The following is a 24,658-nucleotide window of genomic DNA, read 5'->3' as shown; positions in this document are numbered from 1 at the left end:
ATCACTCAGCTCAGGCAAGATGGCAGCCTCCATAACAATGACTAAAATTTTAAATAACAAAAAAATTACAATAAAAAAATAAAAATATATTAGAAATATTTAGTATCTGTGTGTAGTCAGTATACGAAAATCTAGAAGATACATTCTCTTTAAGTAAATTTTTTTATACATTACAGATTGGGATTGAAAGGTTGGGCTTATTATTCCCTACAGAATTCTAGTCTAATCTATTAAAAAGCATTAGTGACGGCGGCATATCTTACCTGTCAGTTTGTACTTCTGTCTTGCTCTTCTAATTCATACTTACCTTGAAATGCACTTGGCCGTTTGTATCTCAGCAATACTAAATGCAACTGGGAAAGACATTACTAGATTGAAAAAGCTATTAGTGTTGTAGCTAATGCCATTTCTTTAGATGTATAGAAGGTAGGCCATATAGACCTATAAAATGATCTGCAAGTCAAGTACATCAACATCATCTCTGAAATACGCTGATATAGCACATAAAGCTCTATTGTCATCAAAGAAGTAGACTTCCATTAGCTACCGAGTGCTAAGAAACAGGGACACTTTGTCTGTCCTTATATGACCTTAAATCCAAGTTGTAGGGCAGGCAGCAGACATTCAGATGATGCCCTTTTCATTGTGATCAAGAACAGTGTTTTGTCTTGTTGTTTAACCTTAAAGTGTACATACAAACATTTGTCCTAGAGAACTGTCTAGAGGTTCTATCAGGGGGGTCTTTGTGCTGAGACCCCAACCAATCGCTAGAACCAGCAGGGAGAAGCAGAGAGATGAGTGTTTTTTTCACTGGGAGAGAAGCCGTGGGAGCAGTATATATAGCAAAGAGGAGACCACTAGGAGCAGTATATGGGGGGTGCTTTAGGGAGAAGTGTATTTAAGAGGTGCTATAGGGAGCAGTATATGGGGGGTGGGATAGGGAGAAGTATATGGCGGTGCTATAGGGAGCAGTATATGGGGGGTGGGATAGGGAGCACTATATGGCGGTGCTATAGGGAGCGGTAAATGGGGGGTGCTATAGGGAGCAGTATATTGGGGTGCTATAGGGAGCAGTATAAGGGGGATGCTATAGGGAGAAGTATATGGGGGGTGCTATAGGGAGTAGTATATGGAGGAGGTGGAGGTATTATTGGGTCTCTGAAGCTGGCAGTATAAGGTGGTTTGAAATCTATACTATTAGGGGGTCTCTTAGACTGGGGTCCCCATATGTCTCCACCACTGGGGCTGGCACTATTAAAGCATCTCTCTATGTCACCACTACTGAGTCTAAGACTGGCACTAATATACGTGCATAAAACTATTACATTATATGCAATGTTGGTATATAATCATATATACAATATGTTTACTGCTGGTATATAGTTATGTATGCAGGGAGTACTGTTCCAACTTTTGCCTCAGGCAGCATAAAATGCCCTAATGCATAGTCTGTATTGGAGGCTTTTCACTGCTACCTGTCATTAATATTACTGGTCTCCTCATATAGGGTTGAGGCCCCTTTAGACTTCATGGCTCTGGTGCAATGTCATGCTCAGGTTTGGTAAGTTAGAGATCATTTGTTTTTTACAGTTGCTCCTGCATTATAAAATAGAATAAAAAAATCCCAGAACCCCCCTCAAACTGCAATACAAACACTAATTTATATAGTGTTATTTTTATGATTTCTAAAAGTAGCACACTGATTGGGTACGGGGATAGTAAGGTTATGATATGCTTTAAATTTAAGACCTAATGGTTGCAAAATAAAATTTTGAAATAAAGTAATAATTAAAAAAAAATTTTTCTGAAATAAGAAACAAGTTTTCTTTCCCTTAGAATTACTATTACCCTTATCCACCGTGAGATGTCTGTGATTTGCATCTCACCCACATTGACTTATAATACCAGAAACAGCCCAGGGACAATGATCTACTTTACATAATATAATGCAATAGAAGTGGCATCTTCTAGTTAGATTAGATTTTAGTTGTTGGATTCTGATTTTAATGGGATCTGAAAACCATCTAATCACTTTGGGGGCTTAACAGACAGTGCCCCAATATCTGGTGTTCGGGTATTAACATAGATGGAACCCAGTTGGATTTTACCACATTCTATCAGTTCCCCAACATGTGTGAGCCACACATCTGCCTGAACTCTATTCAGCTATCATGGCCATTTGGCGAACCACCAATTTCTGTATGACAAGGGGATTGAATCGCTTTGGGCATCAACATTATTTGCAATAATTTGATACGTGGCCCCAATGTGTCATCAGCTATATCATCGGTGCCACATGCAGAGTCCTTTCACAACCATTTATTGAAGACACAGTTGGCTGAATTTCTCACCAGCTCGACATTTCAGCGTCAGTATTTTGCATCTGGTCGCGGCACTGTGGTCAGTGCTTTACATACAGTCCGTTCCATTTGAGATGAACTAGATCATGAGAGCCTCTCCAATTATCTGCTGACTTGTATGGTGCTATTTAGAGTCAGCGGGTCATGATGACTTTGTTCGGGGGTCAGAGCAACTGAAAGACAAAAGCGTAGAGGAAAAACTGAGTTGTATCTGGTGTTCTCGTCAATAAGACATCTTGAGCTAAATTAACAGGCTGTTTTGTATAGTGCTTTTGGAAAAATAAACCTGATGTGCGGCTACGAAAAAGATTTCAGTGTATTTAAAGGGGTACTCCAGTTTACACAGGGAGATGTACCACCAATAGTGATAAATTCATAGCATTGCGTAAAAGATGCAACAAGCCGATGAGTGGGAAAACACCTGCTCATCAGCAGATCACTGTTACTGTTCCATTGGCCGATTATCGGTCTCTAGAAGGGCTCCTTGCCTATAGTCAGCCTTTGTAAAAGGGCCTTAAAAACAAATAAATATTTGGTGGTTTCAGATTTTGGGCAGGCCGGTAAGTAATGCTCTTTGCTTCTGCAGCATATTTATTTTTTCTTTATCTTTTTGGCTCATGGAATAGGGTTGCCATGTAGGTCTGATCTGGAATAATGGGTACATTTTGTCTGATAAAAGGGACTTATCGGGAAGTTCCTAAGCAGGTCCCTTTTCTGCATGGGCACAATGGGGGACGTTTATTAAGTCCAGCATTTTTTTGTGACGGGCTTAAAAATGTCCGTGTGACACAAAGGCTCCCAGGACGGCTCCCAGGAAGTCCGTAGATTCCTCACGCTATCCACCCTTACAATCCTCTAAAAATTACGGATTAGGCATATATAATGCATCCTTGGTGCATTTGTATTTTTTTTTTTTTTAAACATGTCAATTATAACATATTATTTTTATTATTATAACTTATTATTTTTTACAGAAATACGGATGCCAAACAGGTTACAATCTGTAAAAAATAGCGGACCCCATTGATTTCTATAAGAGGATCCGTAAAAAAATCTGCATCTGCACTAGGACATGTCCTTTTTTTTTCAGCATTGGTTTGCGTCCTTGTAATCTACTGATCGTGTGAATAGCCCAAAAGACAACAATGTGCACTAACTCGAATACGGAAATACGGATCTGTAGATTACAGGACGTGTGAGTAAGGCCTTATGTATAGGCGCAATGGCTCTACCGTAAACCAGTGCACAGCGGAGCCTCTCTGTTGGCACATGGTGAAACCTACACCAGCCCAGAGCTAGCGTAGGTTTCACTGACATTTTTTTGGTGGAAAAATGTTAAATGCAGCTCATGCAGATGCCACGCAATCTGAGCCTGAGGAAGATGGCGGCTCACAATTGAAACGCGCCGTTCTGCACTTTTATGTATTTGTCAGACTGAGGTTTTATATTAAAATAATCTATTTTACCACTTGGAATTTCCTCCTTTCTTTTGCACCAAGGCCATAAGTGTGATCCATCCCTTTGGTTGAGGTTCATTTTGTGTGACCAATTTAAAATTTTACTGTGTATTTTAGTAAATAATAATTTATTTTGTAAATCATTAATTTGGGTCACATATCTATGATACTTTGCTGTACTAAGAAACATTGCTGATTGCTAAGGTGAAACATATGACAAGGCAGTTTTTTGGGTAGTGAAACTGTAAAATTCTGTTGTGTACTAATATCACGTCACCTAAGATTTGTTCTGACATTGCAGTTAATTCATTTTATACCTGACCCATTGGCAATCATTCTGAAGATGTCTGGGACGCATTACAAGGTTGGAGGGTGACTGCTTTAGCAAGAAACCCATGACATGAGTGACAGGGCATTTAAATATAAATGGGATTCCTAAGATCAAGGAAGTGTTATCGACCAACATGTCGTGCTTCTGTCTGAATTATTATTGCAGTGAAATTGCTGGTTTTAGCCCTGTGCTAGGGGAATGTCTTTTCATCATTTTCGGTACAGGATGAACCCATATGTACTCCACTGTTATTTAATTTTTTTTTTTTGTAACTGAAAAGATGGGTTTCTCTATAATTCGGTACATGAACGGTTAATCTTTCAAACTCTTGATCTATCATGTTGGATTATTTCAGCTGATAGTCGGCCCTATTGGAACATTGGCCAAAGTAGGGTTTTACTGCTCCCTTGTGAATCTAGCAATCTTTTTATGTGTCTAGTGTATGTGGTGGCGTTGTACTGGCCTCTTATCGCCCTGTCACTTTTTCTGTCTTTAGTTGGGTATAGGCTTTGGATGTGCAGTTGCAGTACGTGCAACGTTTTTTTTCTTAGGGAAACAATTGTACAATTGGAATTGGTAGGTGTGCTCAGGTTATTGCTTTCTGAGCATTTTGAATTATATAAATGCCTCTTTTGACAGAGTTGATCAGTTTCATATCAGTTTTGTATATGCAGGTATATTGGGTCGGTGTGTGTATATGCAGCCAGGTTATATATCTAAGGAAACCTCCAGTGATTCACTTAAAATCTTCTTGAAATGTGCACCACAGTGTGAAAAATCCAGTTTGTAATGTAGATTAAAAAAGGAGTGCTGTATGCTTTTTATTAGCTTCATTTACTTGCAGGCTGCACACTCCATTTATTAGAAGACTTGAATTACTGCAGCCATTTACTTCCTCCCTTCTGATGTCAAATACAGGAGAAGGCACAGTTTACTAATTAATAAAGTGATGTGATTGCAGCAGCCATGGCGCTCACTGAAGAATTGTATAGCAAGGTACTAACATGGGAGGAGGGATGGGGAAGAGTACCAAGTATAATCTGAGGAAGCAGTCACTGATTCTACAACTGGCATAGATCACAGGACATATGTGTGCAGGCCTCTAGTGAATTAAAGGGGTTGGCCGGCATTTGTTATTTTTCTGATATACTGCTCCTGGTGCATATAAAACAAATAAACATTTTATGCTTGCCTCTTCGTGATTCCTGGTGTTTTCCAATGGTTTCCCCCACTGACTGCAGAGCCCCCACATCAGAGACAAATTAATCTTGGAAGTGACAGCCTGCTCAGCCAATCACTGGCCACAAGGCTGTCCCCTCTTAGTCAGTGATTGGCTAAGCAGGCTCTCACTCCCTAGACGAGTTTATCTTGGAAGTGGAGGGACACCAGCAACACCAAAGGAGGACATTGGAGGAGCGTGGAGAGGTAAGCATATGGTGTGTATATGCACCAGCAGCAGTATATAAAAAATACTGAATGCCAGACAACCCCTTTAAAAAGGAAGAGAGGTTTTAAGCACAATGTTCAGAGCCTGTAAGTTAGGACCATACAGGATGGCAATAATGTGGATTTCTCTCAGTGGGGAATCTTTGGCAATTCCACAGGTAAATCTTGGGCAAATTTGCCCCATCCCCCACCCGTTTTTTGTTTTAATTTTGTTAATGTGAAAAAAAAAATCCACTGTATGTGGATTACTGTATGCAAATCTGCTATGGAGCATATACGCCTTTTTAAAAAAGGTACTCAGCATTTGGATCTAGATGCGCTCTTGTGTTTTAAAGTCTTGCCTGTCATTTTTCTATTTTTCATTTAATCTCCCATTTATGAAAATGACATATGCAAAAGAGAAAATTCAGTATGTGGTTTGTCCCATGAATATTTTATTACTGACAGCAAAATATGGGGAACTTGTGCTTTTAAACAGTGCAAGGTAATAGATCTCTAAATAATTTAAGAAGCAATCAAAGCCTGAAGCCTAAACCGCTGCCTGACGTCCCCCTTCTCATCTTTAATTTGAGATAAATATTTAAATCTTTTAATTGTTTTTAACATTTTTTTCTTTCTTCAAAGAGGACTACAGGCTGTAAAGAATACTTCCCGTCACTCTTGCTATAATAGGCATAAATATTCCTAAAACGCTAAAGACATTGTACAATATGTTTTTCCTAATTTTAAGTTTCAATACAGTCATGCCTCAGGGCAGACCACTACTTTCCTCTTTATTGCCATCTCTATCACCACTACTTTACTCTTTATTGCCAGCTGCTATGTGCAGGGTGGGGGTTGACAACGGCGGTAAACATTATAATGCTAATATAGTGGTAAAGGTTATTTTTCATTCTACTTGGACTATTAGAAATAATGCCTTGTTATCTTGTATGTAACCATTAAGGACAGTAGTGTGCGTGCTCAGCGACCACTCTATTCAACTCCTCCTTATCACAATGGACATTCTTGTGGTCATACCTGTCAAGATGGAAGTGCTGAATCTGTGCTTAAATCTGGACAGAATCCTTAACATGTGAGCAAGTTCGCAACCTCTTTTACATCCTAAAATAGCAGCTGAAGCATATTGGATTAATAAATGACACATTTAAACACCAATAGGTTTTATTTGTAATATGTGAGCTTATAAAATAGTCCAACCATATCCTGAGGGGTTCTTCTTGTATTTGCACAGTCTCTGTGGCCCACAGTTCAGCTGCTTTGCATGCCTATTTCTCAATCACATTTCTGGCTTTTCAGAATATTTGAGCTTGAAGCAATTTAATTGCAAGGCTCTTATTCAGTCATGTGTAAAGACTAATTCAGAACTGGGAGACTACGACAATATTACACTCAAATATTATGATGTATATCATACTAGAACTAGATAATTCTTTTTTATATAAATCAGATTCAGTGGGTAGCTGCTCAAATTCTAATTTCGTAACATAGGTTTGTTCCCTTTTTTAAGGGGTATGTGCACAGGAAGTATTTTTTCCATCAGGAAAATGCACAATAAAAATATAAGGATACCCTAGGATTTATGCTGCATGTTTCATGGTCTGTTGTTACAGATATACTGCAGATATACAAGAAATGGCTTGACCCCCTTTAACCTTTAGGCTATGTTAACACACAATAAAATAATCCTAAATACAACTAATTTTGAGGTAAAAATTCAGCCATATTTTAAATGTAATTACGCACTCCATTGAAGTCAATGGAAAAGTAGCTAACAACACACAGTATAGAATAACGTCTGTAATTGATTACACCGTCACAATAATGAACATACTCATCATTTTGCAAAAAACTGTGTGTAAACATAGTCTTATTGTTTTATATCAGAGGTGTATAGAAGCAAACAAATTGCCATGTTCCATTGTATGTCATATTACAGCATTATTCTCACCTTGATTTGTAGGATAAAATAGGATGCCTCATAGAGGCTGGCTATGGTAGCACATAAAACTGCTACAGATCATACCATGCCCATCTACTGCAATGAGTTTTAGGCTATGTTCACACACAGTAAAATAAAAGCTAAATATGACAGTAAAATAGGTATAAAACGCATCTGTATTTTGAATCTAGTAATGTGCCACAGATTACTAGATTTCACAATGTGAACATTGTCAAAAGACTGACATTTTCCTGTAATGAAGCACATTAATAGATTCAAAATACTGATGCGTTTTAAATATATTGTACTGTCATATTAGGCTTTTATTTTACTGTGTGAATATATTCTAAAACTGTATTCCCTCCTTCGTCCTATTTTATAAACATATTCACATATAGGCACCATATGGCGACATAATAAGTGCCTTATGGGTCTATAATACCATGCTCGCAGCTTACTATGTGACAAGACTCTAGTTTCGTATAAAGTTACATGGAGACATTGTGCGGCGGTGCTGTTGCTGTCTTTTTTTTTTTTTTTTGCATGTTTCAAATTTTTTTTTATTTATTTTTTTCTTGCTGATCCCCCTGAGCTCAGTGATTGTTGTGTTTTGCTGGTCTACTTTTTATTTCCTCTGTTAGCCAGAATCCTGCTCCAAACTGATGAGGGGCAATACCCCCAAACAGCTGTCTGTGGATGGATGCCTGGCTTTGGTTATCCCTATTTGTGTCCCAATACTCGCAAATTAGTGGGACTTAAGGGGCTATGTATCGGGTGGTTTGGTGATCTCCTCACTAGGAGGCACCCCTTAGCAATGAGTTTCCTTTCCAGGAGGGATATCTGGCTATTCCCTTGTTATGAGACTCTTGACTGAGGCCCCACGGACCCCCTTTTTGTGTGTGTGTGTGTGTGTGTGTGGGGGGGGGGGGGTCAGATACAGAATACACCTGTTCTAAAATAGACTGGGGAATTAAATATTCCGTGCCAGCTCCTCTGCTTATTATTTGGATATCCCTACATGATAATTTAGAAAGTGGTGTCCTCAGGACAATGCCTGTCCTTGTGCCCCATTAGGTCTTAATAGTTGTCATGGAAGATAGTCCTTACTTAAACCTTACTTAAGCCACAATGTAAGACTCAGATCTCTCATGCCTTCACAGCTGTATAGCTAAACGGCTGCAATGCAATATTACATTTTCACTGCAGGGTAAATGTCTGGCTTGTTGCGGCTCCCCCCATTAAAGTCAGCCATAGCAGCTCCTATGTTAACTCCTTTAAAACTGATTTAAAAAAAAAAAAACTTTAATGCTCAGAAAATGCCAATGTCTGCAAATCCCTGTATTCATTAGCATTATTAGAATATAATGTGCATTCGTCTAGACAAGCAATGTTCAGCCATAGTGGTGACCTTATATAACGTTACGTGTTATCTGAGAACATTAAGACTTGGGCATTTAGCATTCAGTGCAGCGGAGAAACGTGACATTTGTCTGTTTCCTTGTTTTCTAGGTACGCTGGATGATGTATTGGATTGTTTTTGCCCTTTACACTGTGACTGAAGCATTAGCAGATTTCACAATATCCTGGTAAGTTCCCATAATGACTTTACTAATGTTCTTTTAGACAACAGCGTATTGCTTTGGTGCACAAGACTCTATGAGGATATATGTATTACAATACGAGAAGAAGCTATTTGTTATAAACTTATGGCGGTTTTCTGTAATGAGGTTTATAAGTAAAACCTCCATAGAAATATCTGACCGAGGCTAAGTTAACATTCCATTTTCTGATCCTGATGTTCCTCAAAATTATAACACGGGGGTACACAGTGTAGCTTGGTTTTCCTTGGGGAGCTGAATTCTGCAGGACTAGATTTTTTTTTCATGTTTGTTTGTTTGTTTGTTTATGTATGTATTTTATTGTATCCAGTATTTACCTATGATATGTTCACACTTTCAGGAGTAGTCATAGGCAACTCACATGTATTTTTCACAAAAATTTCAGACAGACACCTGGATTTTTGCCATGGATGTGCCAGCAAATTCCCCTGAGGATTACATTAGCGCTAATTCTTGGGTTTTCCTACATGGAATCTGCCCAGATAATAAGCATTATACTAAATTATAAATCCACTGAGCAGTTGTTATTACACACAATAACCACTACTTATACATGGGGTATGAAATATACTATTCACTGGTATCAGATGCAGAATGCCAGTGGATTTGATGAAGATATGAACGATGTTGGCTGATCGTTGCACTCTATTCCACGGGACGATTATTGTCCGTAGCGGCCGATATTGGCCGAATACGAACGATAATCATTTCGTGGAATAGGGCCTAGAGGTAGAATCCATGCCTAAATCCTCAATGTGTACACATAGCCTTATTGTATTCCCTTCCAGGACTGAAACAAACGTTTAGAAATTCCACCCAGCATTTGTTTCCATAAGAGCAGGACACATAACACACACTCTGCCTGGTCTTCCTGGAGCCGCCGCCATCATACATGAAAAACAGACTTGGCAGCGGCCCCCAATATATAATTGATTTCATGTGTTCTTGCTCTTGCCAGAGTTGTGTTTCACAATGTTGAGTAAGGAGCCAGAATACACTGAGGGCTCTCAATGTTTTATTTCATTTATACATGGGCTTACATTTCCACTTATCCAGTCATACATGACACGGGATGTTTACCATTGGTTCCCCTGTGGATGAAGTTCTCCATGCGGTTTCACGATTGCTAATTTAAAATATCTGTATGTTAATGGCAAATGTGAATACTGAAAAAAAAACTAGTATGGGAAATTAACCAAAAACAATATTTACTTTTTGGTGGTTATGAGGCTGATTCATGGGCGGCTAACCCCCACGGTAGTGAACCACCACCACTCAGATACAATATAAGGATTTATTCACACCATATTTCAACTTTATAGGATACATGTGTGAAATGACGAAATTGGATCGGATGCTCAGAAAAAAAATAGGTGCATCTCTCAAAGATCACATGAATTGCATGAATTACAGACTGACAGCCTATCCTATATGAGTGTATACATAGAAATAGCTGTTACTGTCATATGACTGCCCACTGGACTCAGAATGGGCATAAATTAAAGTATGTGGATTATAAATTCTTGGTCCCTCCTGAGAATAAAAATGTGGTAGAAAAAAAGGAAGCTGGATCTCTTAGTATGGCACTGCTGGAGCCCTTAAAAGATCGGCACTGTGCTACAACATACAGCTTAGTTTTTCCACCACATTCTCCTACTGTGATGGACCCCCACTTGCGGGAGCACCGCTGACCAAGGATTCTCCTTCTCTACACATACTCCTATGGGGTGATATGCATCAAGCCCTAGGGTGAGAGTCCACTTTTACTTAAAGGAGAAGTCCGGCGAAAATTTTTATTAAAGTATTGTATTGCCCCCCCAAAGTTATACAAATCACCAATATACACTTATTACAGGAAATGCACAAAAAGTGCTTTTTACCCTGCACTTACTACTGCATCAAGGCGTCACTTCCTGGATAACATGGTGATGTCACTTCCTGGATAACATGGTGATGTCACTTCCTGGATAACATGGTGATGTCACTTCCTGGATAACATGGTGATGTCATGACCCGACTCCCAGAGCTGTGCGAGCTGTGGCTGCTGGAGAGGATGATGGCAGGGGGACACTGAGGGACACAGGGCACAGGAGGGACACTGAGCATCCCTCTGCCATCATCCTCTCCAGCAGCCACAGCCCGCACAGCTCTGGGAGTCGGGTCGTGACATCACCATGTTATCTAGGAAGTGAAGCCTTGATGCAGTAGTATGTGCAGGGGGAAAAGCACTTTATGTGCATTTCCCGTAATAAGTGTATATTGGTGATTTGTATAACTTTTGGGGGGCAATACAATACTTTAATAAAAAAAATCACCAGACAGGATTACACGAGGCACCGTCTTCTGCATTTTTCCTTTCTCTCCCCTACTTTCATCCTGAGAATTGATGGGACTGAAATTTTAAATAATAAGTAATAATAATAAAAAGTATTATTGTTATTATTATAATTATCATTATTTACGTCTACTTGTGTACTAATATTCTGATGTTGATACCAATAGTGACTGGCAGGGGTTCAATGGCAACAGATATCCCACACTATGTGGGCTTTTTCTGGTCCGCTACTACCCTATTATTTGTTTCACCACCACATAATGTGATTGACATTTTTAGCTTTATAGTTTATTTTTTATGATCTTCTTCTATATCAGAACTTTTCACCATGACTTCACAGCCACATGAGGCCAGAAACGGGAGATGAAGGGAGAATATGAAAGTATGACAAGTTATGTGAACAGCCACGTCTCTTCAGGCAGTCTGGGAGACAGGGTCATCGAGCATGCCACATATAATTGGATGGCGCTCTCTGTCTCTCACAAACTCATCAAAACACGTCTATATGCGACATAGTTCAGATTTCCAGCATGCTTTTTTCCTTCTTACTGTATTCTGACTCGCTGTCCTCAGCTGACCTCATATTACTTGATACGTTCAGAACCAGACACTGAACAGCGGTGTAGATAATCACAGATTTCATCTATTTTTACTCCTCGTGTAAACCATTTGGCATTTTCATTTCTCTTTATGTGCATTTGTCTAATATATTTTCTTTTTGGCATACAAGATTGTTGTATTATGAACTATAGATAGCTGGATAGCATTATGAGAATGGGCAATGGTATCTACCTTCTTTTCTCTTGTTGCTTGTAGGTTTCCTTTGTATTATGAACTGAAGATTGGTTTTGTAATCTGGTTATTATCTCCATATACAAGAGGCGCCAGCTTATTGTACCGGAAGTTTTTGCATCCTCTTCTTTCTAAAAAAGAAAAGGTAAGTTGGAATATGTTGTGTGTGTGTGTGTGTGTGTGCGGACACTTTGCTGGACCATACACTAAGGATGGCTTCACGCATAGGTTTTTGTGGCATTTTTCTGGCAAAAAACGTCAAGATGATCTTGGTGTTTTTTCAGGCAAAAAATGCAAGGGAAAGGCGCCATACACATAAGCACTAAAAGAGGAGATAAGCATAGGAGGAGAGAAAAAACACCACAAAAAAAGTCAAGGCTGTAAGGCATATCATAAATGTCCATTGACTTCCAGCTAACATCTGCCTTCGAACATTTTTGCTAAAATAAATGCCATGATTTTTTTGGGAGGTTTTGCGAAAAGTTAAGGCTGTGTGAAACCAGCCTCAAGTTTCCAGACTAGCTGGTCCAACAGTCAGTCTGTGACTGGAAGCAGCCACGTCTCTTTGCCAGGTGAATTGTGTTTAAAGGAGAACTATCAACAGGTTAGACGAATCTAACCTGCAGATAGCCTCCTATAGCGTCGGGGACGCTGAGAAGGAAGGTGTGTGTCTTAACTTCCTCCTTGGCAGCGATCCCACATTGTTAGGCTGGGTTCACACACAGTATATTTCAGTCAGTATTTTGGACCTCATATTGCAATCAAAACCAGGAGTGGATTGAGAACACAGAATGGCTATGTTCACACAATGTTGAAATTGAGTGGATGGCCGCCATATAATGGTAAATAACTGCTATTATTTCAATACAACAGCCATTGTTTTTAAATAACAAATATTTGCCGTTAAATGGCGTCCATCCACTCAATCTTAACATTGTGTGAACATAGCCATTCTGTGTTCTCAATCCACTCCTGGTTTTGGTTGCAATATGAGGACCAAAATACTGACTGAAATATACTGTGTGTGAACCCAGCCCTAGGCAATGTTCGTATGGTGTATTGTACCGGCCGTTCCGTGACTGGGCCAGGTCATGGAACAGCAGGTCTCTGCAAAGATCATCTTTATGATCTTTATGGCCGTAGAGTTCTGTTGCGGGCGCACTAGCGCACGCCCGCATCAGAACTCTCCATAGCACACTGTGAAGCAAGTGACCGGAGCCGCTCACTTCATAGTGTGCACTGACATGGTTTCCTACAGCGGCTATTCACTGAATAGCGGCCGCAGAAAACTGACATGTCAGTTTTTTGTGGCGCCGCGAGGGATCCCGGCCGGAGCATATAAGATGTGTTTACACTCCAGCCAGGATCCCATAGGCAAATAGGCAATGTATTTTTTCGTTTTAATTATGGTCGTTGTTGCAAATACGAAAAAATACGATGTGTGAACATAGCCTTAGTCCGTGTATTCTCTGAATGGGAGCACTTTTAGGAGCACTGCCACTGCCCACAGTGTAACCAATGGAGCAGTTGGGCCGAATGACGAGGACAGCGCAGTGCTCCTAATAGTGCTCCTGGTCGAAGATTACACAGACTAACACCACAGGATCGGCACCAGAGAGGAAGGTAAGACACATACCTTCCTTCTTAGTGTCTTGGGCGCTATAAGGTCCTATTAGCAGGTTAGATTCATCTAACCTGTTGATAGTTTCCCTTTAAGTAGTTATTGTCAACTTTTAGCTTGTTAAGTAAGGATGGTCTGAACCTGCCGAGGTTCGGGTTCGTATGAACCCGAACGATTGGCATCATATTCCCGCTGTCTGGCTTTTGACTTGATTGACTTGATTGACAGTCCTAGTTAGAGCTTTGTTGGATAACGCAGTCACCCTCAATCAAGTCAGAGGGGCGGTGCTAAGCTTGGACAGTGGAGAGACGTTGTGGACACCTGCAGTGAATCAGGCCGCTCATTGGACACATATGGCTCATTAGCATATTAGAAAAACATTGATTATCTCCTTACAGGAATAAAGCCTCTTGTCAGTAAAACTATACTTAATAATGCTATTTGAGCTCCTATCCACCATTGTAATTATTTGCATGCAGTATAAAGGGCCCAGGCAGCATTTTCCGGACAAGCACATATTTGGCCATTAAATATAATCTTCAGCGAAAAATGTAGCCGAGCCATCAGGAAATGAAGTGACAAAGTTCTGATGCTGCTTCATCGGCAAGGCTGACATCCAGGTTCTAATAGCAAATTATGTGGGATTTGGCAGGTCAGATTAGTGGTCATGTGATGTCAGAGCCGAACCATAATGAGAGCATATAGTGAATAGAAAGCCGACGGTAGGGGAATTACAGTGGTGCTTTGGATTACAAGCATAACTCGTTCTGGGACCATGCTTGTAATCCAAATCCACTCTTAAACCAAAGCAAATTTTCTCATAAAAATCATTCAGATGCAGAAAATTGCTTCCCTACCCCATAAATAATTATTTTTTATTCTGAATAACATGTAAAACGAAACAAATATTCAGAAACAGCTGAATATGTGATCATTTTCAGTTACTGTACAGTATAGCAGTATAGCAATCAGCATGTAGTGTATAATGTAAAGTAAGTGCATTAACCTGATAACACAGCAGCAGTTTGAAGATACAGGATGGAACTGCAGATCCCCATAATGCAATAGGGTAGTACAACAGGCTAGAATAGAGAAGCAGGGCTGTTGTCAGAGGTCTGTGTGGTCACATGACAGCAATGGGGAAGGTGGGGTGTTTAGCATGTACTCATCAGGAAGTGACAATCACAGAGCTGTGCAGGAGGACAGTGACAGAAACTTTTCTATACATCAGTGTGAATGGCTGAGTTTAAGTGCAGGCACAGTATAGCAGCAGTGTGTATAACTGAGTGTACGTGCCGGCACAATATAGCAGTGTGTATAGCTGAGTGTAAGTGTAGGCACATTATAGCAGAAATGGAGAGGATGGACAACATAAGGACTGACAGACACTACAGGGAGCATGAAGAAATGAGCATGACGTTTGTGGGCACAGTATAGCAGCACTCTTTCTGGGGAGAGAGGGGTTACAGCTATAAAGAGATTACCTCCACATTTGGAAGGTGAGGGAGACTTCCTGGGTCAGAGTACAGGGCTGTAGACGCCACTATGCAGACCATGCCCCTCTCCCACTCCCCCTCCCACCCAGTACAGGGAGCTCTTAAACCAAAGCAATGCTCTTAATCCAAGTTACACTTTTGAAAAACTGTGAGCTCTTCTTGCAAAATGCTCTTAATCCAAGTTCCTCTTACACTAAGGTACCACTGTACTGCCATACCTATTTACATTATGCACAGCATTAGCAAAGAAGGGGAAAAAAGCTAAAGTGCTGCTTCAACCTAAATAAAGAATAAAAAACATCAAATTCATCATAGAATTGCAAAATATTGAAAATATGACTGGGGACGATCCGCCTGGACAGCCAGGACGTGGTTTACCTTCTACCTGAAACTCTGCAGCCTTTTACTTGCTATTCCATCAGATGTGTTGCTGGGTTAATTGTCACGTGTTACAGCAGATGTTCTGTGTTTCCTGAACAGGAGATTGATGACTACATTGTACAAGCCAAAGAAAAGGGCTATGAAACCATGGTGAATTTTGGCAAGCAAGGCTTGAATCTCGCTGCTACTGCTGCGGTGACGGCCGCTGTGAAGGTGAGAGTCCCACTTTATTACGCATTAGCGCACGGTTCTAATTATTCCTTCTTGTGCAGCGCAGTATAGATCATTACCTAATTGTAAAAGCCATTCGCTATTCTTAGCTGGTCTTTAGTTTCTTATTAAATCCTGGCTGATAATGTGGATGTAAACCAGCAAGATGCTGGATTTTACAATTAAAGAGTTATTGGTTTCAGTTTAAGGAGCTGCTTAGTTTTGTAAATATAAGAATGTTACGGATTTCATAGTTTATACTCATTCCATGTCTATGGATGCCAGATGGAGGAATTGTGCTATGAGAACACACATAGAAGTACAGCATGATTTTCAGTCATATCTATTACATGAATTTCCGCTTGGAATGGACACACAATTATTGGTCACACAGGTTAATAGCTTTACAAATGCATTGCATTACTAGGCATCAACTGATCCTGTGTTATGGTCCAAGTATTAATCACTATCTTGGTTGTCATCAGAGATGAGCACTACTCCAACAAGCTTGAGTCAGATTGCTCGGATACTGGTGGCTGAAATCATCATCAGCAAGGTCTGTGCAGACATTAAAGGGGTAGTCCACCCAAAAATTTTTTCTTTCAAATCAACTGCTACCATGAAGTGCCAGAGATTTGTAATTTACTTCTATTAAAAAATCTCAAGCCTTCCAGTACTTATCAGCTGCTGTATGCCCAACAGGAATTTGTATTATTTCCAGTCTGGAGAGCAGGAGAGGTTTTCTATGGGGATTTGCTCCTGCTTTGGACAGTTCCTGACATGGACAGAGGAGGCAACAGAGAGCACTGGGTCAGACAGGAAAGAAAACACCACTTCCTGCTGGACACACAGCAGCTGATAAGTACTGGAAGACTTAAGATTTTTTAATAGAAGTGAATTACAAATCTCTGGCACTTTATGGCACCAGTTGATTTGAAAGAAAAAATTTTTTGGTGGACTACCCCTTTAAGGTAGAAAGTAATACAGGAAAATTTCACCTCTGAAGACAGAAAATACAACTTTAGAAACCTCTGAATTGAAAAGACATCTTTGGATTATAATAACAGCCTGTAATTCAGGATTAGTACAGGATTTGTAATGTAGTTGATTAGATATGGCTATTGTTTTATTAACTAAGAAAAATATCTGCTGTTCCACTGCTTACAATGGACAGAAAGGCTTTAGCCACTAGTCTTAAGAAACTATTCTTTAGGATATGTGTACACTACAGAAATCACATGGATAACTTGCTGCAGATTCTGCCTCTTGCCCACCCTTGCGCTCCCACTTGAAGTTCCACCTGTCACATAGAATCCATTCTATGCTTGGATGGATTTCGTTGTCCGCAAAAAGAATTGACATGTCAATTCTTTGGGCGGATGGCGGAATCAGCCCAAGCCTAGAGAGGAGTATACAGGGTGGGCGGAGAGTCAAACAGGAAGGCGCACGGAATCCGTGGCAAGTTATCCATGGGATTTCCGTAGTGTTCACATAACCTAAGGTTAAGCTGGCCATACACGTGTTTTCAGTTAGAATGGGGGGGGGGGGGGTTGTGGTAAACCGCTGTCAGACACCTCTGGCGGGGGACTTAACCCCTGTGAGACCAAAGGATTGGTGGTGTTGAAAACCAGCATCTACCTCCATAGTCCTGGTTTTCCTTTTATAATGACCTTGAAATGCCTCATGCACTTCGGTGATCATCATCCCTGAGAGCAGTGCTTTATCCATCAACAAATCTCCCTCCATAGTTTATGATGGGACAGCCCATTAATAGAGCACATATACAAACGAAAGAAGAGTCCAATAGATGTCCGCCTGTTGGTTATGTAGAAAGGTCTTCTTCGTGGCTTGTTGGAGTAAATATTTTGTGGTATCAGTAGTTGATATGGGAACTATCCCTTATTAAATTACTTCTTCTCTCTTTTCTCATTCTGCTATCCTTGGCTAAAACTCAGCAATCTATCTACTGTCCTCCTTGAATCAAGTAAAGGTAAATAGTCGCCAACTCCGAGCATGGAATATGGTTTTAACATACTAGAGGTAGCATACTAGAGAACAATGGTTTAACGTACTAGAGCAAGCATACTAAAAGTGCAAATGACCGTACACGTGGTGCATACATTTTGGGTCGGTATTATAATGGCCACAGAAACATGGCTGCTAAATGAGTAAGCAATTAACAAATCATTAAGCAGATCAATTGACTCAGGCCGCTCACAATAAAAAAATAATACTTGTGCTTTTTACTTTGTGTATTTGAAGTTATTCATTGGAAAAGGCCATTAATCCCTGCTAATTTCATTGCTATATAATATTCTTCTTAATCTTTATTTAATACACTGGTGGCAGTTGTCCAGTTATGAAAATCCAATAGGGTGTGAATAGTTTACATAGTTTTCATTTTACCATTTTAATAATAAATTATTTTCGAGTTCCACACAACCCTAGACTTCTCTGGTGGGGTTCTGCAGATTGGTTACTGGTGATGGTAGACACTTTGTACGGTGTGTACAAACATCATTAGGGGGCGCTCCATGTGAGAATTCTGTTAACCTGCCTTCTCACCGTGCAGGAATGCAGCAAATTGTGTCCTGTTCCTCCATCCAGGCCATTTCTACCACCTGTTGATCCTTGATGCCTTGGTCTGTTCTTGGGGGTCTGCATTTAAGGATTTGATATGTAAATCTTAACTAGTTTCGGAATCTGTAGAGATGAGAATGCAGGATAATGGATTGTATCATTAAAGGGGTTTTCCAGGACTTCCTATTAATAGCATCTCCTCTGGTTAAGCCATCAATATCTCATTCTGGGGGATTTAACACCCCCACCAATCTGCTGTTTGCCCGAGCCGCAGCACCTGCATATATACAAATCAGAGCTGAAACCAGTTATGTCCATTGCAATGAAAGGTTTCTTAAATGTGTCAATGTCTGTAAAACATATAGGGGAGATTTATGAAGACTGGCGTACAAGTACGCCGGTCTTATATTAAGCCCGGACCCTTTTTCGCGTCAGGACTCACTAAGAGGCGCACGCCTCTTAGTTAATCCGGTCGGGCTCTTTATCACGCCCGCCCATCGGGTAATCAGGGCATACGGGAGGCGTACGCCAGGGAGAAGGGGCGAATCTGCACATTCTCCCTGGCGTACGCCTCGGGTGTATCTTTCATAAATGTCCCCCATTGGGTTTACTCTACACTATATGCTATATCGATATGGTAGCCATTTGGAGTCTACAGATATAACCTGCTGATAGCCCCCTATTGCACAGGAGGCGTTCAGGATGAAGGTAGGTCTCTTATGTCTTGTTTATTCCTTAGTCTGGTAAGACCGCTTGAAGCACTGCCCCGTCCCCATAGCGCCGATCTGGCCCACCCCTCTGCTGGCCTACTCCATAGATAATCATTAGAAGGGGTGGGCTGTCTGGGGGCGTATTGGCGCTATGAGGGCTGGGCAGTGCACCTAATGATGTCCCAGTGCTCCAAACAGTCTTACTGCACGGGAATGGTGCCTAGGATGAAGGTAAGAGACATACCTTTATCCTCAGCGTCTCCTGCGCAATAGGGGGCTGGTTAGATTTCTTCCCCTTTAACGCAGTTTGCAAAGAACAAGTGAAAATAAGAAATCTTTAGAAAATATATATAATATATAATGGGCAGATATACTGCTTGTCCTCATGTGCACACACGGTAACTTGAAGTCATGAAGTCACCCAAACACTTACAGTACAGTATAATGCTGTGAAAGTTTATATTTGAGGCATCTAGGGTATATGATGTGGTTTTACGAGATGGCTATCTTTCCCGCTATGATCCCATAGTGAGAACATAGCCTAAACCTGTAATTTCACAATTGTCCAATGATCTATCTATGTAGAGAATGATACAGCCCCATAAAGCAAAGGGTGGAAGAATATTGACAATTTTAATTTAAAATTACAGTACAGTACCCAGAAGGAAAGCGGCGCTCTGATGTATTGTATTGCATTACATGCAGAACACAACTTGTAATTGGAAATGACTCATTTGTTTGCAAATTACAGAAATTGGACTCTAAATGTCAGGTGGCAGCCTGTTATTTTCTACCTCGCCCACTGATGCTTAATTAATTGAATATAATCACAAAGCTGAATTCAAATAAAAAATGGTGTTTGCTGTTTTCTAACAAACAAATTCTATCGAGGAATACTTAAAGGGGTTGTACAGGATTAGAACATGCCTGCTTTCCCCCAGGGACAGTGCTGCCCCTGTCCATACATTATGCCTGATTTTGTTTCTTAGTTCCAATAAACTAAATGGGAGTAAACTGCAGTACCTTTCACAGCCTGTGGGTGTGCAGAAGTGCTATTTCTAGAAGGCTCAGATTTATCAAACTGTGTAAAAAATAAACAGGTGTAAACTGCTTAAAGGACACCTGTCACCCCCCGTGCCAGGGGGACAGGCTCCCGGCCCCCTGTTAGATCCCCCTATACTCACGTGATCCCACCGGGTCCCGCTTCCTGAGCCGGTCGGGTCACGGAGATATCAGCGCCCAAAGCCCGACACACGTGCTGAGAGATGAGTCCGATGCCCATAGAAAATGACGGAGCATCGGACTCCCCATTCATTCTCTATGGGCATCCGAGTCTCCTGTCAGCACGCGCGCCGGGCTTCGGGCACTGATATCTCCGTGACCCGACCGGCTCAGGAAGCGGGACCCGGCGGGATCACGTGAGTATAGGGGGATCTAACAGGGGGTCCGAAGCCTGTCACCCCGGCACGGGGGGGTGACAGGTCCTCTATAAAGCAACCAATCACAGATGAGCTTTCATTTTTACCAGAATAGTTAAGTTTTACCTGTTTAATAAGTGTGGGCCAATATATTTTCTTTGTAGTCATCTTTAGTTAGCATTTTTTAGGCTTGTTTATTGTAGAATACGAATGTTAATGATAGCATAATAACATAAAACTCTCTTCTATGGGTAAGTTCACACTGAGTAAAAGTGGCGGATTTCCGCGCGGAGCCTCCTGTTGCGGACTCCGCTCGGCACACCGAGGCAGAGGGGATTCTGAGTGGAGTCCGTGGCAGGGGCTCAGCAGAATTTTGACACTTTTACTCAGTGTGAGCGTTCCCTATGGGCCATAGTTGCAAGAAGAGTCATAGAACAAGAAGCTATGAAAAGCTGCGATACAAAGACTGTTGACCTACAAAAACCCCAGACATCATTTGCATATTTATTTTTGTGTTCTTTTGTGTATTTTTTTGTTTTTCGATCAAAAAAGTCTACAATTATTTCAATAGATAGAATGTACGCAGTACGCAGTTGTCCCGTACTCCATTAAGGCTAAGGGCCATATTACATGGCCTGATCAGTAATGTAAACAAGCGCTGATCTGCTAGATCGGCACTTGTTTACTGAGCCTATTACACAACTCATAATCGCACATCAAGTAAAAGTCCTGTAAAAGTTTATACGTACCTCTCCACGCTCCTGGTTTTCTCCTTGCTTCTGCCTGCCCTCAGAGCCAGTATCTGAAGTGACAGGCTGTTCAGCCAATCACTGACCACGGCTGTCTTGTCTCGGCCAGTGATTGGCTAAGGGGCTTGTCACTTCAAATTCTGTCTCTAAAGTTCCACCAGCGGCCTGCACACAGCAGACAAAAGCCCGGAGAGCGATGAGAGGTATGTATAAAATTTTTTTTTTTTTTTTTACACTTAGCTGTCGGCCACACATCGCTATTACACTTAACGATACACAACCGTCAGATGATGATTTTAGGTGTGGATGAATCACAACGATCAGCTGATGATCATTTCATCAGCTGATCGTTATCTTTATTACACAAAGCTATAATTCTGCCGAATCGGCCTGATTTGGCAAATTATAGCTCCGTGTAATAGGGCCCTAAGGATATATGGGGACTTTGGTTGTAAAACATGAAGATTACAATTGCATTCAATGATTGTCAATGTGGTCGCAATACGACTTGTGACATGATGCAGCTGCAGCACGACAGTCAGACTAGAGCAAACTTCTTCAAATGCAAGTCTTGTGCAGGTCTGCCAGCCTTTGGGCCCTATTACACAGAGCGATAACCCATGGTATTACACGGAACGATTATCATTTAAAAAGTTGTTAAATCGTTTTTGAACGATAATAGTTTTGTGTAATAGCAGACAACGATTAAACGACCAACGAGAAATCGTTGGTCATTTAATAGAATTTGGATCTGTTTTTATCGTTGATTGTTCGCAAATCGTTCGCATGTAATAGGACGTTGTTTGGTCGTTTGCAGTAGCGACGACAGGACGAACGCAATAACGGTTATAAGTAACAATCATCATTCCGTGTAATTGGGTAAACGATTTCAGGTCGTTCGCCATAACGGTTGTTTATCGTTAATTATTGATCATCAAAAAATCACTTTGTGTAATAGTACCCTTAGGGCCCATTTACACAGAAAGATTATCTGACAGATTATCTGCCAAAGATTTAAAGCCAAAGCCAGGAATGTATTTGAAAAGAGGAGAAATCTCAGGCTTTCCTTTATGACCTGATCTGTGTTTATAGTCTGTCTCTGGCTTTGGCTTCAAATCTTTGGCAAATAATCCGTCAGATAATCTTTCTGTGTAAATGGACCCTTACAGCCCGATTATTGGGCTGTGTAGTAGGTCCAGTAAATGAGCACCGATCTAGCAGATTGGCGCTCGCTTACTAAAGTGATGGGGCCATAGTAGGCCCGTGTATTAGGACCCTAAGTCTCATTGTAAGTTATGTGCTACTGCGACCTGCTTGTGACTTTTCTGCAACTTGGAATTTTTTTTTTAAGTCAAATCACAACTGTACTAAAGTTGCATGAAAGTTGCAAAAAATATTTTGGTTGTGCGACTAGAATGAGGCCTGCTGTCACACAACATGTGGTTACGTAGCCCGAGGCTTAAGTATATTCACTAGTGTTTATTTACACTTTTTAAATTAACTAGTTGCTTCAGCAGCCAAGAGCCAAGAATGTTGGAACGTTCTATCAGTATCTAGAATGACTCGCATCACCATTTGAAAGGTAACAGGAATCACACGCTGAATTTACCACAATTTGCATTACCTATTAATCTGGAGGGTTCATAGCTGAATGCACACGCTGGAATCAGGCGTCCTTAGGCGAATCATTTTGTAAGTAAACATGAATGCAAATGGAAAACAAAGCATCTTCCCTGAATGGCCCTTTCAGTGGAGCCTTTCAAACATTCTGTACAATTTTGTGACTAAACCGAACCTCCCGCATTCTGTCTCAGCATCACTTAATTGTATTACAGGTTGTTTCCGACTTCTACTTCATGCTACATCTGCAGCTGTCACAGTATATTGCGTGGCGTGTTACTGGGCTCTGAATGCAAATGAATAATTTAGCTTAATTTGTTTGTGTTCTGTGTCATGTAATCTAGCTCATTGAGGCAGGCAAGACGTCGGAAGTGGTAAACATGCCAGCGAGTTCTTGTTATGTATTATAGTCCCATAATCTAAAATCGCCATACCTACTGTAATTTAGTCATTATGTCAAAATGGTGTAAAAACAAAGTTGTAGACGCTGAAATGTGTTGCGGCGTTGCCAGCAGGTCTGTCACTTAGCAGAGTGTATTCAAAGCTAATGTCATCCTAAGTTGAAACCAAGTTGAAACCACATTTGGTGTTCAGAAAAGCATAATGGGCCCTATGTATGGTACAAGAGATATAGTAATTATTATTTTATTTTTAGGCTATGTTCACACTACGTATATGTCCGGCCGTAGTTCGTACACAGCCGGACATGTGCGGCTGAAACTACGGCCGTGGGAAAAATAGACATGCGGCCGGATTGTGAACATGCGGGCGAACCGCGAACATACGCCCGTAGTACAGTTATGGATCTAAAAAGATCAATTTGGCTGAAATAAGTACTTCGTATGGGACCGCATTGAAATCCACGGCCGTGAGTTGGAACAGTTCCGTCCTCAAACAATGGTCTTGTTCATTTTTCACGGCGCTGTAAACGATCCGGCCGTAAGCTCATACGTAGTGTGCATTGTGCGGCCGGATATCGTATACTTTCAAGCGAACGCATCAACCTCAAAACTACGGGCGTATATTCCCAGTTCGCACTTCGGCTGGAAATATACGTAGTGTGAACATAGCCTTACTGTAGAAGATTATATGCAAAAATATATGGGTGGTCCAAAAGTAGGAGGATAGTATGTGTAATAGGGTTATGAAATTGACTGTCCACTTACTTTTACATGTACACCAGCCTTGATAAATGTCCTGCCATATGTTGTCAATCTAATGTGTACTGGTACAACTAAGGTTGATATTTTTTAGACTTTTTTTTTTATATACTTCTTAAAAGGGTTATTTAGGCATTGGGCTATGTTACATGCCTTAAAAATAAAGAAAAATGTGGCTGTCATTTTCAATATAATTATGTGCTCCATAGACATCAATGGAAAATTCATTAAGCAGTGCGACTGAGAGGAGCAAACGAGCGCTGTCAGCCTCTTCCCCACTCGCTGCCGGCACTATTAAACGCATTGGCAGTGAGCGGGTGAGTACAGGGGGGGAAGGGGGGGGGGGCAGCCCATACGGCAGCCCATAGCAGATAGCAAAGGTCTGCTGCCGCCGCTCCTATTCCGCGGAGCGACGGCAGCAGATCGTTGCT

The 24,658-nt window shown here is 40.9% G+C and overlaps 1 protein-coding gene across 1 annotated transcript in view; it reads left to right on the top strand.

Annotated features, from left to right (window-relative positions):
- REEP3 (receptor accessory protein 3) overlaps positions 1-24,658 on the top strand; it is a 125,121-nt gene that overhangs the window by 82,808 nt on the left and 17,655 nt on the right. Inside the window, exons 3-5 of the mRNA XM_069980278.1 lie at positions 9,046-9,122; positions 12,307-12,427; positions 15,880-15,993. Of these exons, the coding sequence (XP_069836379.1) occupies positions 9,046-9,122; positions 12,307-12,427; positions 15,880-15,993 (312 nt within the window). The remainder of the gene's footprint in view (positions 1-9,045; positions 9,123-12,306; positions 12,428-15,879; positions 15,994-24,658) is intronic.

This window comes from Dendropsophus ebraccatus, chromosome 8, assembly GCF_027789765.1.
Source record: "Dendropsophus ebraccatus isolate aDenEbr1 chromosome 8, aDenEbr1.pat, whole genome shotgun sequence".
Taxonomy (NCBI): domain Eukaryota; kingdom Metazoa; phylum Chordata; class Amphibia; order Anura; family Hylidae; genus Dendropsophus; species Dendropsophus ebraccatus.
Note: the sequence above shows the minus strand (reverse complement) of the source record. Positions and strands in the feature narration are given on the sequence as shown.